Here is a 21,195-nt window from a genome sequence, read left to right on the forward strand (position 1 = left end):
GCCGCATGAGGGCGCTAGAACAAACACGAAAGCAGAGCCGTATCACGAAAGCAGAGGAAAGTGCACATGGCATTTTTCGTAAGGCTCTTGCTTGTTGGATTGTACTTGTCCAGTAATTGGTTATTTCCTAATATAAGGTAAGTTGCCAAGTTACTCTTCGCATTTTAGTGGGTCTACTCGACCAAGCCCAAAGTCTGAACTGAATCCTTTTTAACAAAATTTCTACTTCCCCATGTGATGCATGATCATTGCATGTAAATGATTTTAATGTCTTTTAATTTAATTTATTGAGTTTACTTTTTAGCACAAATAAACTTGGCCATTCAACTTCAATTTCAACTTTCAAATTCAAGTGGAGCTAGTCATTGCTCCATGAGCTAGTCAACTCGGCAATAGACGTACAGAATCCTCATAGCCTTGAACACCAAGCAGGGTGAGTATTACTCTTATATAACTATGATTTATGAGGTCGTTCGGCTGTTGTCTCCGCGAACTATACTATAGGTTGACATGTCTCGCAACACAAACGGGGGATGGGGGGGGGGGCTTTGCCTTTGACATTTCGAAATGATTATTAGGTAAAATCTCTCAGTCTTTTTTTATTTATCAAATTTCGCCAAAATTGATTTGCACTCTCATTGACCTAGGACGCAGACCTACCAAGTCTCACGCATTAGGCGTGAGGCTCACGCATTTGGGCTCTGTCTCACGCTCACCATTTTCTCACGCATTGGGGCCAGACCGGGACAAAAATAACAAATAACGACAATGCATTGCCAAATCGCGCTCGTCGTGTGTACAAAAAACGCAATCTACAAAGCTTGCACAATCTTCAGATTGCACGCAGTTTATCAGAATCATCCACTTATTAAGCTGCCGTACAAACAGAGCTCAAATTTGAAGATTGCGCACGTTTTTGCTCTCCACACAGGTTCAGCCAAAATTCGACAGAGCGCAACACGCTTATTGTGCACAAGTTTGTGTTAGTATGAGCGGAGGATTTTGGACATCGTTTTAAGTCGATTTATTTTTATTTTTATGGGGAAATAATCTGACACAATCATACCTCCACATTAACCAGCAGCATCTCCTATACCTCATGTGAGTTTTGATTATTCTGAAGAGGTTTTTGATGCATTTTGGAACACTTTTTTGTCCACAATTAAATTTCTGAATTTTTTTTTAAAACATAAAAAAAAAAAAAAGAAGTTGGGCGGCGATTTCGAAAAGGCCTTCTAAAAATTTAATTTTTTTCCAGGGGGGTGAGCTTTGAAAAATCTCACGCATAGCTGGCCTCTGGACTTGGCATCTCTGATGACGTGGTACACAAAATCCACTCAATTCGTATCTTACCGTCAATTAAAGAATTTAATTTTTTAAAAATTTAGAGATTGTGGAGTGGATTTTTTGGTCCACGTCCTAGGTCAATGAGAGTTCAAAGAACAAGTAGAGCCCAATTTTGGTGAGATTTGGTTTAAAAAAAGAAAGATTTTACCTCGTATCGAAATGCCAAAACCCCTCCGTTTGTGTTGCGAGATATGTCAACCTATTACTAAGTAGGTTCGCGGAGACGATAGCCGAACAAACCTCATAGTCATAGTTCTAGGAGTAGTAGGTGAATATGTGTGCAGTACAAGTCTATAGGCCCTACTAGCATTATTATACATCACAGCAAGGTCCAATTTCATGGCTCTGCTTACCGTAATGGCGTAAGCATAGAATCAACGCTTATGGAATCAAGGAATTCTGTTCTTTAAGACAAGTCAAGCGTATTTCATGGGTTGGCAGTGAATTTTGGCTTCTGTGAGTGCGAACTCCGCATTACTAGGCATTCTACGCGAAGTTATAAGGCTAGCGCTGAAATTCGGTGCTTGCACGTAAGCAGGAAGCGTCAATTCTGCTGTAAGCAGAGCCATAAACTTGGGCCCTGGTCTGCAGGGCTCGCACTAATGCAGACAACTAACTACAACTGTGGACTGCGGACGACAACTTTTGAATGCACATATTAAGCAACGTTTGAACATTTCATAAACCGTTCTCGAAATGGAAGAGTCATTGTGTCTTTAGTATCACTTTCAATCATTTGATAAAGTTGTGTTTTTAACTGTAACAAGAGGTATTTTCGTTTAAGCCTGTGTGTTACTGTTTGCCTCGTTTTACTTTTATGATGTTGTTGTCTTCAGTTCAGATTGAGCCTGAGTGTAAGGTTACCTGGACGTATACAGATTAAAATGTCATTATATTGCAGGGGTAATAAATTGAAATAGCAAGTTATAATTCTATGCAAGATGACCAGTGGTGTAACACTAATGCAACCAAATCGAAAGAAAACCCGATATAATTTACCAGTATTCATCATTTTTGCTAGCCAGTATAACAGCTTTACTCCTTAAAAATAGGAACGATGTAAGAAAAAAAGGATGTGCTCTGGCTTTGAGTTTGATGAGTATGATTTATTTTACTTCTGTTGAACAACATGTATTGATTTAAAGTTTCTAAAATTTCCTTTATTGAGGGCTTAGTAAACAACCATTCCATGTTCATTGTAGGTTTACATCACAGTAGCCCACCATGCCTGAGGCCGACCAGGCCAAAGATGCTGCCAAACTGAGCAGATTGAGACTCTTTGTCGGTGGGTTGCACGAGGATGTCACAACGCCTGATCTTCGGCAACGCTTCGGCAAATTTGGTTCTGTCTCATCTGTTGACATCAGTCTCAAGAGGGACGCTCAAGGTATTAAATCCCTTTTACTATCCGGAGGAGTGTTGGCCTTGGGAAGATCAATGTGTGGTCTTGACGTATTAAACAGTGTGCTATGCTCGTCTTCAGATGAGGAGCAGTAGAGTATACTGTTTAAAATGTCAAGACCACACCGGTTCTTCTCAGAAGCGAAAAGGAGTTTTATCCATGGTTGAACCTGCAAGTTTACTACCATAGTTCTTGACAATTTCCTCACAGAGGTAGCCCTGCACCTAGGAGAAAACGCCTTGGTGCCCTGCCCTTTCCAAAATTCCTTTTGTGCCCATGCTCTTTTAAAAAGTAAACCGCCGGGGGGCCTGCTGAAGTCCATGGTACACAAGCCATAGGGTTTCCACACCAGCAGTACCAACCAAAGAAACCCATGCATCCCATACTAGCCTAAAAGGTCTGGTTTTGGGGGAATTCTGTGGTGCTAGTGTGTTTGAGGGTTTTTAAAGATAAAATGATTGAGCTTTTCACCATGGCAGATTATCGGCAATCACTATTCATGTTTTCTCACAATAAAACATAAAATGTTGCTGCCTATGATGAGAACCTTTGTTGCCTTTCCTTTGTTTCACCATAGCAATAGTATTTTCAATGAACAATAGTTAGTCCGGAAGCTCCAAATAGTTCCAGAAAATATTACCGCCGGTAGGCACGGAGAAGTTGTCTCAATACTGACCCGAAGTGGTTCAACTTTACAACTAAAGTTATAAACATAACATTTCCTTATATAGCATTTTGTATGATACATCATTTGAACTGTTTACTTTTACAGTGTTATTACCGATTGTTGTGTATTTGTTCTGACTCCACAGGAACAGTTGCAAATGTCTTTGCGCACATGGATATCGATATAACGCAGGCAAACTTCAAAAAATGTAAGTGTACATGATTAGTTCAGAAATTAGGAGACAAAAAAAGAGGGGTTCAATGTAGGTCCACATTCCCCAGACTTGTGTTGGTAATCCACCGAATTTCTTGGCTTATTATAAAAAAGAATAAAAAAATCATTTTGTGTTGCGTTGTGAGCCATTGTAACATTTGTTTTGTTGGTTTACAGACTATCACAAGATATTGAGTTGTTGTTATTTAATTACATTGTGGGATGTCTACATATTTTTTATATTATTTGTTCTTTCTTTTTTTAGGCGTGTCCACATATAACAATGCGAAATGGAAAGGTCATGCTATGAGGGTACAAGTGGCCAAAGACAGCTTTTTAACCAAGTAAGTATTAACAAATCCACTGGGCCCATCACTACCATATAACCTGTGTCACATGTTGACAAAAAGAACCACAGATCCTGGACTTCCTGCTGGCACTATTTGTACAAAGCTCAATTGAAGGAAGCATTCAGTCTTACATTCATGGAGATTGCACTGTGTGATTGTTAATAACTGTTGACAGAATACTGCCATTATAGCCAGGGTCACACCCAGTTTATGATAAAAATTGGGAAGCAAGATTTTTAAAGGCTCTGGTCACTTTTGGTAAATGTCAAAGACAATTCTTCTTACTTAGTGTATCTCAACATGTGTATAAAACAACAAATCTGTGTAAATTTAGTCAACGAAGTTGCGAGAGAATAATGGAAGAAAAAGCACCCTTGTCGCACAAGCTGTGTGCTTTCAGATGCTTGAATTTCGAGACCTCAAAATCTATTTCTGAGGTCTCGAAATCAAATTCAAGTATTTAAGTGGAGTTTACTTCTTTCTCAAAAACTACGCTACTTAAGAGGGAGCCATTTCTCACAATGTTTTATACTATCAACAGCTCTCTATTACTCATTACAAATTAAGTTTTTTTTGCTAACAATTATTTTGAGTCATTTCCAATAGTGTCCAGTGCCTTTGAATGAACGGTTTATCTGAAAAGGGAAAGCACTTTTTCATCTCAATGCCGCTTAGAAAGTGTTTCTTTGTTCACCCCAAAGATAAATGTATTTTGTGTCACTACAACAAAGTTTATATCTTGTATTTTGCAAAAAACCTTGTGTCTTGCACAGATACATGTATTCTAAATGCCAAATGTTATACCTTTGGCGTGCACATATTTTGTTTAAACATTCAAGCTTTTTTAAGCAAGATACTACGTCTTTACAATTTTAAACTCCCGCGTACTGTAAAATCTATTTTAGGAGGTATACAACATTTTGCACCAACAACATTCTGCAACATTTTCCTCCTTGACCAATTCCTTTCTTTTCAATTTTAGGTTAGAAGCCGAGAGGAAAGCACATCTGGAAAACGAAGACGATGAAAAGCCTGTTGTGAGGAAGACCTTGAAGATGAAAGAACAAGAAGAAGCAATGGCTAAGCTGGAGGAGAATCTGAATAAAGCTGGGGTGGAGAACTTTATCCTGAAGGCAGCTGTTCCTGGAACTCCTATACCAGGGGAAGATGTAGGTTTAGTAGTTCTTACAGTGTTTGTTTGGGTGACATGGGTGGTCAGTTTGTAAAGCTCGCTTCAACTTTTTGATCTTGAGGCAATTTGGTCTGAGGTCGTAATATTTCATTTTACAAGACTTTATTTAAATTTGACAGAATATATTGTACAGTATAGACCTGATTTATGATTGCCTTATTTTACATTTATTTTGCATGTCCACAGAGCTGGATTGTCGGCAAGTTTGGGCGGGTTCTTCCCATCATGCACATGCGACGCAGAGACAAGAGATCTCATATGACCTATGACCCCTCCAAATACGGACATTACCTCCGGAAGTTCAAAGAGAATCCTCAAAATGACCAACTCATGAGCGAGTCATCTGTGACGAAACTAACGTGGCATTTGCCGGAGGAAAAATCTGCCATGGACCGCAAGAGAATGGGGGAGTTTCCCGACTGTGGCCAGAAGAAGAAAAGTAAGACACAACTTCAGTCAGTGTTGACGGGACAGAAAATAAATGAGAAATCTCAACCCCAGCAATTTCAGAGACAAATTGGTGGAGCGACTAGTCACGCGGAAGAACAGAACAGCTTTGAAGTTGTTAAGGTGAAGCGTAAAGAGAACAAAAAAGAGTTCGTCAAATTGTGGCCTATCACTGCAAATGAAACCGACACGGAAGCAAATATTGCCCAGTCTAAGAAGGAACAACGGGAGGATGTTGCTGAGGTCGGAGAAGTACTTAAACAGTGCCAGTTGGAATCGGATAATGAGTCCTGTGGATCAGCGGACACTGATGAGATTTGTAACATCACAAGGAAGCCGGACAGAGCAGGGAAACAAGTTTTATCCAACTGGGCGGACGACTACTATCACAAGGAGAGAGTGTCTCTGATTTTGTCCGACGGCGAGTATAATATCCGACAAGAGAATTACTTGGAAAACAAGGTGGAGAATCCTGATCCGGGATTAGGATTGGCTAGTGCTGATGTTTCATCCTTAAAGATGCATGAAGGAGTTTCATCTTATGGCCAAAGAACTAGTGGCGACACTGATGCCATTCTGGAAGAGAGTTTTAATGAGGAAGACAATATGGGGATTAATGAGAGTGCTGCAAACGGAGAAGGAGACAAAGATGATGATGAGGATGAAAGCGATGCTAAGGATGAGGGAAAGATTGACAAACACAATCTTGAAGAAGATGAGGAAAGCGAAAATGATACCAGTGATGAGGATTCGGAGGAAGAGGAAAGTAATTCTGAAGAAGATTTTGAATTCACCAAAAACTTAAAAGAAGATCACTTTGGAGGGGAAGATGAAGTTGAAGATTCCGATGAAGATGACGATGAGGAGGACGGTGAGATTGATGCCAAGGAAGATGTCAAAGATATCGAGAAGATCAAAAGAGGTGATCTTGGAGGAGATGAAGAAGTTGAAGACTCTGATGAGGATGACGAGGCAGAGGGAAGTGAAAGTGACTCTGACGATAGTGATGAAGATGATGATGAGGACGATGAGAGTGATGCAAGTAAAGACATTGAAATCAAAGAGGATCACCGACTTGGGGATGATCAAGATCAGGATGATGATAGTGATGAAGATGACAAATCCAGTGCTGCTGTGATCACAGAGGATTTAAAAAAAAGTCCTCATAAAGAGAAAATAATTTCCTTGAAAGATAACACTGGAATCTTAAATAAGAACCCAAAGAACAAAATGAAGGGAGATGAAGAAGACAGTGATGATTCTAATGATTCCAGTGATTCCAGTGATTCAATAGATGTTCCTCAGAAAGCGGGAAAAATTAGTAAGCCTGGCTCAGTTAAGATTAAAGGTGGTAAACGTGCACTTTCGGACAAAATTCGGCTGGAGTCTGTAAAGAAGCGACAAGCAGCCGTCTTGCATCAGAAAACTGCCATCCAAGAAGCTCTTAAGGCTGTGGTAAGTGTATCAATTTGAAGCAACTAAGACAAATCTTCTCTTGGTTCTTGTTCAAAGAAAGTACTTTCTCAGTTAGATTCTGGTCTTGTAAGATTAATTCTGGTTTGTTAAAAACTTCGAGCAACAAGCCCTGCATTCTTGTGGAATTTTAGCCCAAATTCAAACAACACTTTACAATATAAGAGATGTTAAATTTGCATCGGGGATAAAGAATATTAATTTTGTTTTTTTACCCATACACCGATGTGTGTTAGCACTATATACTCAGTACTTTCCCGAGTTCTGTGAAAAAATATCACAGCCATGTTACTCTGGTGGGATTCGAACCCACGACCCTTGCAATTCTAGAGCAGTGTCTTACCAACTAGACTACCGAGGTTGCCCAGTAGCCAGAGGCAGTTCGAATCCTATGTTTTGGCAGGGGGTACCGCAATGTTGCACTTTAACACTTTACAAAACGCACAGTATCTTGACAAGAATGCCATTTAAGGGCATCGTTTTGCAAAGAATCAAACTCCAGGATTGAAGAGATGAGTCTTGAGCTGTCGTTTAAAGATGGAAGGATTTAAGGATTTAGCCCGGGAGGTGAACTAGCTCCCCCCTTATACTGTCGAATCATCTCCATCCATCACAACATTCAAGAATAACTTAAAATCTCACCTGTTCAAACCTCTTACAATCCTCAGTCCTAATTTGTCTTTCTCTCCTCAAGCGCCATGAGCGCCTTCTTTAGGCGGATACCGGCACTATACACAGTGTTCTACATGTATATTATTATTATTATTGAAGTAGATGGATTTGATGACATTGCCCATTTACATTTTGTAGGATTCAAGGAAAGATACAGGTTCTGGTCGGCATATGAGGTTCGACTCTGATGAGGAAGGAGAGAGTCTCAAGGATGTAAAAGCTGGCAATGCCGTCAAGGTATGTATTTACAGCGAAGGTTTATGTGTTTCGTTATCACTCTTAAAGGCAGTAGACAGTATTGGCAAGTACTCAAAAATAATTATTAGCATAAAACCTTACTTAGTAACGAGTAATGGAGAGCTGTTGATAGTATAAAACATTGAAAGAAACGGCTCCCTCTGAAGTAATGTAGTTTTCAAGAAAGAAGTAATTTTCCACAAATTTGATTTTGAGACCTCAGAGGTAGATTTTGAGGTCTCTAAATTAAGCATCTGAAAGCACACAATTTTGTGTGACAAGGGTGTTTTTTCTTTCATTATTTTTAGAGGTTTGATATGTTATGCATATGTTGAGATACACCAAGTGAGAAGACTGGTCTTTGACATGGCAATAAACACTCACTTGTACAGCAGCTTTCATTGGTATGAAGCATTTTGAGAATCATTTCACTGCGAATAAGATATCAGTTTTTATTCCAAAGAAATGTAAACCTAAGAAAAATTACTGTCAGATACAATTTCCTCGGGCCATGTTTAAACACTCTTCACAGTGTTTACATTGCAGGTTTAAACATAGCCATACCTCCTCTCAACCAATCACAATGGATAAGCTGTCCCTGGTATTTAAGAATAAAAGATAAAATATGCCAGCTCGCTATATCATAAAATGTGGTGAATTCATCTACACAGTATGCACATTTAGTTTTGTGCACAGATATGCCATCACATGCAACCTGTCAGTTGATTGGTTTCAAACGGTTGGTCAACTGCATTGAAAATAATTGTCTGTTTTTGAGGGTTCAACAGTGTTCGGAATTAGCAGTCACCCAGTCGCCAAATGCGAGTAAAATCAGGGCTGGGCGAGTCAACACCATTTTTACTGGTCTGCTGAGCAAATTTTTCATTGCAAAAAGAAGTTCCATAGGCCTATTGATTTTCAGTTTATGAATCCATAAAAATTAATATTAATGAAGAAAGTATTGTAAAGGTCGGAAGTTAGGGGTTAATATAATCCCAAAATGCAAATTTCGGAAGGACACTGTTTTTGTTTTATTTTGACACTTCAAATTGAGTGCATTATTACATGTGGGCTTAGGGAAAAACTTGCGGGCGGCCCAAAATTTTGGTCGACTTGTCCGGCAGGCGAGTGAAGAAAAAAAGTTAAGAGAAACTCCTGGTTTAAGCTCTCTTTTTATTTCATGATGAGAACAGACGGAGACCAAGAAGTTATCTGGATTGTTTGACAGCGATGATGAAGAAGAGATGGAGATTGATGAGGAGGCTGATGAGGAACGCTTCAAGATCAAACCACAGTTTCTTGGTAAAGCTGGAGAAAAGGTAAGATAATTTTGGGTACGGCTAGAACTTGGAATCTGAAGATTTTTTTGTTTGAGGTGTGTCAAAAGTTTGTGAGTGCACTGTCTTTTCAAAAAGGTAATATGGAGGATTTAGTAAGAGTTGGAACTTTGCTTGGTGGGAAGAGACCGCTGACATTGGCCGCCTTTTGTATACATTAAGCACGCATGAAAGGCTATCTTTGGCTTAAAGATGTGAGCAGCTCATACACGCGGTTCAATGGTTCCATTGTTTTATATCAAAGATGTTGGTGAATGACAGCATTTGCAATCCATCTGTTCAATCTACTAGTGAGTTTTGGCGGAAACACTGAGTACATTAAACTGTGTTGATGAGTTGTGGAGGAAGCTGGTGGTTAACAACACCAGGGCATGACCAGTCAAAAGAGATGGCCTCTGTTGCCAGGGGTGGATTTCACAAAGAGTTAAGACTAGCTTTATCCCGACTTAGGACGAGTAACTTGTCCTAACTTAGGACTACCCATACGTTTTTAATATCTCCTACGACTAGTCCCAAGTTGGGCTAGTCCCAAGTTAGGACTAGTCCTAACTCTTTGTGAAATCCACCCCTGGTCTTGGCCTTGGTGCCCCTTTAATACCAGGCCTCCTACATTATTCCCAAACCCTACACTGTTTTTACACTTAATAATAATAACAATAAGACTTGTAATGCGCACATATCCACCCTGCTGGGTGTTCAAGGCGCAGTAAAACCAAAAAAGAAAAAAGAAAAAGAAAGAAAAAAACCAGACACAACAAAATTAGTCCTTGAAAAACCTGTGACATAAGATAAGTTTTGAGAAGAGATTTGAATTTTGTGGTACAAAGACAAGATCTAAGATTAAGTGGTAGAGAGTTCCAGATGAGTGGCGCAGCTGAAAAAAAAGACCTGTGACCCCATGAGTGTCGAGACTTGGGTTCAATGAGGAGAAGCGTGGAACTTGATCGAAGATTCCTTGATGGAGTGCAAACTTGAAGCAGTTCAGAAATATATATTCAATAACTTACTCTGAGCCTACATAGAGACCATCCCCCAACCTTTGTTTACCCCCTAATCTTACTCCGTTATAGACTTACACAAACTGGTCCTCTTTTTATTCTCACGCAACAGTTAATGAAACTCCAAGATCGTTTTGGCACAGACAGTCGCTTTAAGATGGGAGTGAATTTCATGGAGGACGATGAAGAGGACTTGGGTAAGAATTTAAGAAAGTATCGTAGACAAAAAAACCTTGTTGCATCACTTTGTGTGCTTTCAGATGGATAATAAAAGGATTAAGCTGCAGTCTTTTATTATTTTGGTGAGAATTTACCTCTTTCTAAAAAACTACGTTACTTCAGAGGGAGCTGTTTCTCACAATGTTTTTTAATGTCAACAGCTCTCCATTGCTCGTTATCAAGTATATTTTTATACTAACAACTATATTGAGTAATTACCAATAGTGTCCAGTGTCTTTAACAGTCTTGTCTTGTTTATGCAAGGTGCTCTGAATGAAGATGATGAAGATCAGCAGGAGGAGAAACAAAGATCCCTCGCCATCTTACAAGGCATTGTAGGAAGTCAAGCCATGAACAGCTTGAAGCACAAGACAACATCAAACTTCAAGTGAGTGTGTCTTCCATTAATCACTTCACTCCTGGATTCCCCCAAATTTGTCCAAGCCCATCCACAGGACAAATCGTTGGAACACCGTTAGCAACAGTTTCTTTTTTGTATAGTACTTGTATCACAACTTGTATCTCTCTGACAGACAAGGTCAGGGTTTTCATTCAAAACAGCTGCTCAGATCCATTTGATTTGGAGCATGGACTACCGCAAAGGTCCATTTTAGGTCCATTAATATCTGGTATTTTGTGCCCTCCCAATTGGCAATAATCATACATCACCGTAAATAAAAGTAGACTTTCATGATACGGAGTCCCGAACAAAGATCAAGGCAAAATAGGGAGATCGCCAACATAAGGACTGGATAGCTCTTATTAATTTTACATTCTGAGATAATTTTTGTTTTAAATTTTCATCATTTCAATTCAATACAAAAATATTTACTAATGCTGTCCCTTTTTTTTTTTTTTTTACTAATGTGGAACCCAACAATTTTTTTTTCTGCAGAGATCCAAGTCAAATGCGTTATGACCCGTCCAGAGATGACCACGCCCAGTTTGAGATTCATAATGAGGAGCCAGTGAAACAGAAAAAGTAAGCGTTTATCACTCGACATAGTAGATCCAGTCAGATTTTGAGTCCTGTGCTCTAAACTCACGACACATTTTTGCTCCTTTTGTTTTTGTTTAAAGGCACTGGACACCATACGCCTCTCTGAATATTTATGCATGAGGTACGTCACAATGCTTACTCAAAACGAGGCGATGGGCGCAGCCACGGCATGTGATGGGGAACGTGCGCCCATAGGCTCAGTTTGGGTACGAATTATGACGTCATGCATAAATATTAAGAGAGGCGTATTGGTAGTTGTCAAAGACCAGTCTTCTCACTTGGTGTATATCTCAACATGGGCTTAAAATAACAAAGTTGTGAAAATTTGAGCTCAATTGGTCGTTGAAGTTGCAAGATAATATTGAAATAAAAAAAACCTTGTCCCACAAAGTTGTGTGCTTTCAGATGCTTGATTTCGGGATTTCAAAATCTAGTTGTGAGGTCTCGAAATCAAATTTATGGAAAATTGCTTCATTCTCAAAAACTACATTACTTCAGAGGGAGCCATTTCTCACAATGTTTTACACTATCAACCTCTCCCCATTACTCGTTACCAAGTGAGGTTTTATGCTAATAATTATTTTGAATAATTACCAGTATTGTCCACTGCCTTTAACTTGATAGTTAAATTGTCTCTCCAGAACTAAAGCAAGGGATGAAGTAGCACCTGAAGTTGGGAGGGAGAAATACTTTGAAGTCGCCAAGTTGGACATCGGAAAAGAGGCAGTGGAAAGTCAGCCTTTCAGTTTCTTTGGAGAGACTGAGATTGGTAAGTGGGTGTGAGAGACATGGGAATGTCACAGCAAAGTCAGGGTGTTGGTATAACCGGGTTCTCACTGGATTATTATTGAACCATGACCAAAAGTTACTTTCAAGTGGGTAAATCTGACCAGTGTTCGCACTTGGAAGATGATTTGATGTAGGTAAAACAGAGACCATGGTAAAACAAACCGACTGACTAAAAATATAAACATATGAGGGCACTTTGCCAGTGATGGCCTCTAATCGTTTCTGTCAAAATATATGACAATGGTGGAAGAGAAGTACTGCAAATACAAGTAATAAATTTAATGCAGTCAAATTGAGTATACCACCATGACCACAACATGTACATGCATGTCGTAGTTCACTTAGTTGCCTTCAGGCCTTGTGTGTCTGGCGACTTGCTTAAAAAAAGAAGTAAGTTTACCCCCGAAAAAGTCCAATCAGATCAAGAAAATTCATTCTGCATGCTCTTTGCCACGAAGTATAAAACCAAGCTTATCACTATGGCGCCATAAAGTTATTGCCGAATCAGATATTTATTTTCATAACTTCTTGCAGAGGAAGAAGAGGATGTAACGGGTATCAGTTCTCTTCAGCGGGACATCCTGGCCGCGACCAAACAAGGCAAGAGGCAGTTGGCTCTAGACAGCAGTGATGAAGAGTCTGATGAAGAAGAAGTCGAGGAGGAGGAGGTGGAGGAGAAACAAGGCGCTGAAGGGGACGCTCCGAGTGACCCACCTAAACCCGTCAGCCACACATTCTTCTTTCTCGATGATGACGCCAGATTGAAAAGTAAGATTAGTGTAAAGTGCTTTACACACATTGGTGTTTGGGGTTATAACCCCCAAGATATTCCTCATATCTGATTAAAATTTAACTGTTATTAAAGGCACTGGACACTCTTGGGAATTATTAAAAATAATTATAAGCATAAAACCTTACTTGATAACGAGTAACATTGTGAGAAACAGTTCCCTCTGAAGTAACGTAGTTTTTAGAAAGAAGTAACTTATCACTAAAATGTTTGAATTGTATCTGGAGACCTGAGAATTATATTTTGAAGTCTCGAAATCAAGCATCTGAAAGCACACAACTTTTTATGCAACAAGGGCGTTTTTTTCTTCCATTATGCTCTCGCAACTTCAACGACCAATTGAGCTCAAATTTTCACAGGTTATGTTATGTTATGCATATGTTGAGATACATCAAGTGAGAAGACTGGTCTTTGACAATTACCAAACGTGTTCAGTGCCTTTAAATTGTTGTCGTATCCCCTGCCAAAGTTTGAAATCCGGCTTTTCCATTTTTGTTTTTGCCAGATTTCACCATGTCATTTTATGTTGTGACAACGACTCACATAGATACATTATTTGTATAATGTCATATGACATGTTGGCTTGCTGCTTTTAGTACATTCACATTGTCTTAAAATTTTGATTTTCCGGTTTGTTTCTTTCATAGCTGGACCACAGCTGTTCTGTCGCACGCTGAGCAACGAAGCCTTAAACAAATGGTTTGAGCAGCAAAAAACTGATCTGCAAGGGGTGAGTATTTCAATAATTACCCATCACTTGTTTGCCAACTCAAGGGTCCTGTCCATGGTCCTGTCTCTCGTGTCCTTGTTAAAGGAACACGTTGGTCTATAAAAAGCTGGTCTATAAAAAAGTTGGTCTATAAAAAGCATTTGTAACCGTTGGTTATAAAATGCATATGATTAGAAAGATGTTTTAAAAGTAGAATATAATGATCCACACAAATTTGCTTCGAAATTGCATGGCTTTCCTTTTACTGTGCGAACTAACACGGTCAGCCATTTATGGAGTCAACAATTTGACTCCCATAAATGGCCGACAGTGTTAGTCGACGAGGTAAAAGGAAAACCACACAATTTCGAGGCATATTTGTGTGGATCATTATACTTTACTTTAACAACATCTTTCTAATCATATGCATTTTATAACCAACGGTTACATTTTATAACAAAAGGTTAACAACGCTTTTCAAAGACCAACTCGACCAATCCAAGGCATCGTGTTCCTTTAACAATTATTCTTCCTTGTGCTTTGTGCTTGGGATGTGAACTTTGTCTTTGGGATTTGCGTTTTCAGAATTTGACATATTGTTTTGAGTATTTTCACTGTTTGCAAACTGTAAAACAACCTAAAGGACCTTTTAAAGCGGAAAATAGTTGATGACCAGCCGCCGATTTCGCGAAACTTTATGCAACTGCGTAAGTCCACTTGCGCAACGTTTATGAAGCAACTTACGTCATAAACGCTGCGCAAGTGGACTTGCGCAGTTGCGTAATGTTTCGTGAAATCGGCCCCTGATGTTTTATTTTCTCATTTATTTTTTACTGATAACTGTTTTATGTTTCTTCATATTCTCTCCATGTCCCACAACAGGAGTACAAGAAAAGACATCAAAAGGCAGTCAGAGACGTGAAGGCCGCTCAACAAAGATCAAGAAAGGCCAGCCAGAAGAGAGCCATAAAAGCATCCAGGTGATCAAACATGTAAGTCAGATCATCATTTCTACAATCTACTTCTATTTTTGTTAACATCTCAGAGAAGCAGGCCTGTGTGCTTCGTTTTTGAAAGGGCAATGGCACCAAGGCATTTTCTCCTTGGTAAAAGAAGTAGTACATTTCTACGAGAGCATTTCAAGGGCACCAAGCCAATGCCCAGGGGGCATGGAGACAATGGGCTTTATTGCCTCCGTGAAGTATCAAGCCTGTCTGTCAGAGGTAACGAATCGTTGAACAAATGCACTCTCTCTCTCTGACGTCCCTTTGAGAAGGCATTTGCACCCAGGGAACATTTTCATAAAGCTGTTAAGCAGAAAATACTGCTTAGCAGTTTTCTTTGCTTAGTAAAAAAATGAATGTGGCACCAGTTGCAACAATGTGAAACATACAATTTTGGCTGGTAACCAGTTTCTGTTAAGTAAGGTTTTTCTATGCTTAGCAAGTTTTTAGGCTTTCGGGCTTTATGAAATTGTACCCTGATCTTTGGTTGACACTGACTGGTCCTTCAGTAGGAATGGTCCCGTGACGAACACAGGCTTTTTGTATTACCAGTTCAATAGTTTGGTTGTCGAGTTTAAACTTATTTCTGCTTAGTATGTGGCATGGTGTACCATCCTTTTCTATTGTGACTTTTATTGGGGGGGGGGGGACTTTTGTACGAGAGGAAATGTGTGTGTTAAAGTATGGGAACAATTTGGGGGCGCACCGTCTGCCATATATCAGGCATGGTTTATTTTAAACTGTACTCGCACTCGAATCATTTTTAGGTAGCTGGTGCGTGCGCATTTATTTTTGTGGGTTTATAAAACTCATCATTGAACTGTACTATAGGACCCCTAACTTAAGGTCAAAATGCATCTTTTAGGATTTCGGCTACGAAGAGCCTGAATTCTTTTATGCTCTTGAAACTTGAAATTCGGGATATTTCTTTTGTGCGATTGGTTCTGACATTTTGACATAATGTGTGTTTACAATCCCTATAAGTAATGATGATAATACAAAAATTGTATCGTGCCATCTATCATCAACGACAAAACATTCTGAAATGCTGGAAAAGAGAAATACTAAGATTATCAAAGTATACAGGGGATGTCACTAAGAGCACAATAAACACAGATTTTCACGCGAACAAAAAAAACCAAATGGATAAACGTGATATTAACGAGCAAATGTCTTTTACGCATGCTTTTTTTGAAAATGTCAAAAGATTCTGTCGCTCGAATATTTAATGGTAAAATAGTTCAAGAGTTTGGGAGCAGAAACTGTAAAGGCATGATCGCCATAGGGTGTGCTTGTTTTAGGAACTGTTAGAATAAGTTTGTTTGTAGATAAAAAAAGATCAGTGTGCTCCTCCTCAAAATGTGTTGTGGGGTTTTAATACAACAGGAACATGTTTTTGTTTGCCAGTCCTGAAAAGTTTGTTTATTTCTGCAATATCTAACGTAGGATATGTGTACAGAAATGAGAAAAGGCACTGGTCAGTGATGGGGGAGGGGGGTGTTGTAAAATGTAGAACATAATCGACATTGTGCTTGAGGGGTCAATCCCTTGACGGCTTTAAAAAAAAACACATAAAAGTCTGTTCAGGCAGACCAATAAAAAAACATACAATACTGTTCAATATTTGCAAGAGTCTACAACCATACAATAAAAACATTGAGGGAAAAAGAAATACAAGGATTGCACATAACTACAAAATTCAGATCTGCATGAAATAGCCCACCATAGGCATTTGTGATGCAAGACATGGATACAGATCATCACATCTTCAAGTGTTGTTTTTTATTTTTATTCAAGATCTTGTACGGCGCCAACTATCTACACGAGAAGAAATTCCTACGACCAGCCCATTATTCTTTGGAACTATAACACCAGGATCTCTCTTTGCATGGAAAATATTGTCATATCCTCTTTTCTTGGATTCCTAGATCCTCCGTCACAGGACCCTGTGTTAGGCGACACAGACACAGAACAAAAAAACTGTCAATCTCAAAATCTGCAAATTATTTTGGCTTGAGTTCAAAAGTGGAACTCTTCCGCTGGAATCGTCAAGGCAGTTCTTAAGATGAAACCACAACAATGCTTGTGCCGCTGCGTGTTGTCACGAGACGGAGAAGGTCGGCTTTGATAAGAGAGATAACAAGGATGAGGAAATATCAGATGATTTCGTTGCTTTGTTGTCTATGGATGGGTCATCCTCTGTACCAACACTTTTTTAGTGAAGTCAACTTAAAGGCATTGACCTAAAGTTCAGGACTTAAGTTTTGGTCATTTGTGAGGCACCGTGCCGAAACCAGGCACTTCCTGTCAAAACTTAAAAAGTTTGTTTTGCTCATCTAAATGGATTAGTAGAATGGAGAATATAATTTGCTTTGAACCCTTACACCGATGTGTGAAGCACTGTATACTCAGTACTTTGAACTATGAACTATACTTTCCCCGAGTTCTGTGAACAAAATCCATAGGCAAATCACCTGTGAGGGATTCAAACCCATTGGATGTTCGAATTAGTCCTGTGATTGATCCACTCTGAGCATGCTGATCAAAATTGTCAGAGCCCAACCCCCCCCCCCCCCCAACCCCTTCAAAAAAAGGATCAAGTTATAAGAGCAACGGGTCCCCTTTCATTCGTTTTTGTTCATGTGACATGTCTACTGTATATAATGCAGTTTAAGGTAGTTATGTAAAAACATTGTTCATTTGAAGTAGATTACATCAAAATAATTTTGTTTTTATACATGCGAACTCAGCGCCCTACAAATGCTCAGAAGTTGTTGACAAGCATGTTCGCAGAGCAGCCAATCAGCGTTGTTTTTAAGTTTTTACCCTTCCATGGGTTAGCGACGAGGTGTAGCGATACGATGCACTGCAAGGCTTGGATGTCACATCCCATTGGTACCAAGAATAATTATTCGGTTGTTTGAAATTTCAATGCCGTCACTAATTTTTTAGAAGAGACTGATTTTGTCATTGGGCATCACAATTAAAGAGAAATTATAGGAGGCCAGTTCATCTATCTTTTAAAACCATTGCAGTGAGGGCCATGATATCCTAAGCTGGACCAGACCATTATTTCTAGAGGGGTGTCAATCAACTCTGGTCTGTGATTTGGTTAGAAGGGGGCAGAATGAAGTCGTCATTAGTAGATGATATCAAATTATAAAACTTCATCAATTAAAGGAACATTACAGATTTGGTTTTGCTAACAAAGCAGTTGCGGGCAGTGTAAGCACTTTATGTAATCCACCATCTACATAAACTGACAAACCTGTAGAAGTTTGAGATCGATTGCCCATCTGGGTCACGAGAAAATAGTGAAAAACCGATTACACATTTTGCATGACATTAATGCTAACAAAAAAGTAATAAAACGCTCACTGAACGATAAACTCCAAATGCAAAGTTAAATTATTCATTTCACATCAAATATGGCATTTCAGGCAGAAGTATTTCAAGGGATGTTTTCTACTATCATCATCATTAGACCGTGCAAGTTTGATGTAAATCTGTGATTTTCACGATTTTGTTTTCTTACCAATTCTGTAACGTTCCTTTGAGCCAACAAAATAAGGTTAATTTCAGCCAGGTAATACCTGGACAAGTTAGCAAGATGAAAAGATTGGTGACAAATTTTAACAAAACCTCTCGTTTTCTTGGGAAAAATGTCAGCATGAAATTAGATTATAAAATTAGCATAACCTTGTCAGCATGTGCTTACAATGTACCACAGGGCCGTTACAACCATCACTGCAGGGCCTTGAATTGTCGGGAGTTAGGAAGTTTCCCTGAATTCAGGATCACATGTCGACAAGTTAAGCTCTTGTTTTCAAAAAGTTACTAAATTCTAAGAGTGTGACACCCTTGCCATCTTTTAAAGAGGGACTCCCGAGGTAAAAGTAAGTTTTGTGATGTGGGCAAAAAATGCTTCAACCTCACAGTAAAATTATGTAAAATGTCATTTTTTGTAATACTCTTTCTGGGCAAAATTTGAAAATTTACGTGATTGAACAGCAAAAACAAACAGGTTTGTACATTCCAAAGTGGGATTTTTGGGCCAGTTTAAAGGACAGATTCACTGCTATTTTGATTGAATGGCATCAAAATTCAGGAATGAACTGAAAATTCTTTGTAGACAAATGTACTTAAAATGTGATGCATCAAATGCTTTTGGATTTTGACAGAATTGTCTTTGAAGGGTATTTATTTTTAACAGTGGCATTTTACATCATTTCAATGTGAGGTTAGAGACTGGTATTTTTTGTCTGCAGTTCATGGATACGGACTCTTTTTTTTTCACCAAACTAAAGTTGACCATGAAGGCCCTTTTTTATTTCACTTTAACCTTAAAGAATGGTTTTACAATTTAAATTTCTCATGTAATTTAAAACTTGGCAAAAGTAATCATGTTAATATGAATAAGATACAATAAAATAAAATACAATACTAAGATTTCTGCCAGTCTGTTTGTTAGTTTATTTATTTTCTGCTTCGGTTAAAATATAAATGAAGATGCAACATTTTTCATAAAAAAGCAAATAATGTTTTCTAAAACGAAGTTTTTTTTGTGTTTTTTTTTGAAAATGAATTATTTGTATACTGTACAACCATCCCCTTTTTGTGAGAAGATTAGAATACATTGCCTCTTAAAAAACAAGAACAAAATCTATCCTATGCGTTTATTTTTAATTTAAAAAAATTCCTCCTTGGCAGTGAAGTTGATAACTATAATAAGCTTTAAAAATAAGTTAAGGTCTCGGAAGGTCACAACACAAGACCCCAGAACATTTTCTCCAAGAGAAAGACTGACTCTTCAAAAATCGAGACCTGGAAACAGCCGGTACCCCAACCAATTGGGTTGAAGGCCCGGTATAGATACCAAGACTGGGTTTGAGTCCATACAACTTAATTTCATTCATTTATTAACTTCGCAGGTAAGAGCAAAAAGGAAAACATATAGACACATCCACATAGGAGAGAAACAAAAAAGTAGCACCCCTGATGGATTTCAAAAAAAGTAAACTAAATTACTATCTGGTCAGTTACATGATGCCACAATTTAGGAAACAGACAATATTAAAGAACATCATGGAAATTCTTAAAACATGGCTTACAGTTTAAAAAATATGAGAACTAATTTAAAACTATAAAAGCTCATAATGTGCATTTAGAAATGCAAATTTGGTAAAACTTTGACATCACTCTGTGTACTGTCCATTTGTGTTTCCTGAAGACGGAACAATCACATCAATCACTCTTCCGAATTCACATGAAGTCTGAACCCTTTTAATTATTATTCCAAATGACATTTAGGATGTGCACTAACCACACTATGTATTTTGTTACCTCATAAATATGCAATTGTGCTTACCTTCTTTTGTTACCACAGCAATTAAAAAACATTTTGAAGTTGAAAATAGAAAATGACAAACTTGTGTTACCACAGAACAGTTGGAGCTTCCTTTTGGTAATTTTGGTTATGTAAACATCAATAACGGCTTTTTATTGGTGTGGTGTGCCACAGTTTATGTAAAAGGACATGTTAGCATTAGAAAGCTTCACCAACTTTATTTTCTGTAGAAATATTTTTTTTATCATCCTTCTGTGTACAGTGTACCATATTTAATTTTTGTTGTTAGAAAACAGAATTAGCTTATGCAAAATGCTTACCAACCAAGATCATGTATAATTGGTTTGCGGTAGCACCATGTGTGTATCTACTTGCCAGGTAGAGTTTGTTCTTAGAGAACTGTCTTGCTTTATTCTACTGCCGTGGAGTAGATAATCAGAGGTTCGGGAGACTTCCCAGTTCTGAACGGAACTGTCCTGGTTTTTAACTATTACCAGGGCGGATGGTATAGAAAATAGACCATGTTGCTGGGTTAGTTTAATTACCACAGGTTGGAAACACAAAATAATAAGATCAACCGAAAAGTTCATCATTATTGAGTGGGAAAGATTAATAATAAAAAAAAGGAGAAGGTACAATTAACAAAAGGTTGTTTAAAGGCACTGGACACTATTGGTCAAAACTTACTTGGTAACAAGCATTGGAGAGCTGTTGATAGTATAAAACATTGTGAGAAGCGGCTCCCTCTGAAGTAACACAGTTTTCGAGAAAGAAGTAATTTTCCACTTTAATATTTGAATTTGATTTTGAGACCTCAGAATTAGATTTTGAGCATCTGAGCACACAACTTCGTGTGACAAGGGTGTTTTTTCTTCCTTTATTATCTCACAACTTCGACGACCAATTGAGTCCAAATTTTCACATGTTTGTTATTTTGTGCAAATGTTGAGATACACCAATTATTAAGAAGACTGGTCTTTGACAATTACCAAAGGTGTACAG

The 21,195-nt window shown here is 38.5% G+C and overlaps 1 protein-coding gene across 3 annotated transcripts; it reads left to right on the top strand.

The window, feature by feature from the left end:
* Window positions 1-45: 45 nt before the first annotated feature.
* LOC117304818 (nucleolar protein 8-like) lies at window positions 46-18,091 on the top strand. Of its 3 annotated transcripts, none has more exons than XM_033789441.1 (17): window positions 46-137; window positions 305-433; window positions 2,550-2,734; window positions 3,562-3,624; window positions 3,895-3,973; window positions 4,962-5,148; window positions 5,358-7,073; window positions 7,902-8,000; window positions 9,194-9,319; window positions 10,448-10,532; window positions 10,819-10,942; window positions 11,450-11,536; window positions 12,196-12,323; window positions 12,878-13,111; window positions 13,781-13,863; window positions 14,725-14,834; window positions 16,644-18,091. In XM_033789441.1, the coding sequence occupies exons 3-16, from the start codon at window positions 2,572-2,574 to the stop codon at window positions 14,824-14,826; spliced, it is 3,276 nt and encodes a 1,091-aa protein (XP_033645332.1). In that variant the 5' UTR covers window positions 46-137; window positions 305-433; window positions 2,550-2,571; the 3' UTR covers window positions 14,827-14,834; window positions 16,644-18,091. The 3 variants fall into 3 exon arrangements, with proteins under 3 accessions (XP_033645332.1, XP_033645325.1, XP_033645340.1); XM_033789434.1 differs by having other exon boundaries at window positions 53-137; window positions 293-433; XM_033789449.1 differs by having other exon boundaries at window positions 56-137; window positions 354-433.
* Window positions 18,092-21,195: the final 3,104 nt, after the last annotated feature.

This window comes from Asterias rubens, chromosome 2, assembly GCF_902459465.1.
Source record: "Asterias rubens chromosome 2, eAstRub1.3, whole genome shotgun sequence".
Classification (NCBI taxonomy): Eukaryota; Metazoa; Echinodermata; class Asteroidea; order Forcipulatida; family Asteriidae; genus Asterias; species Asterias rubens.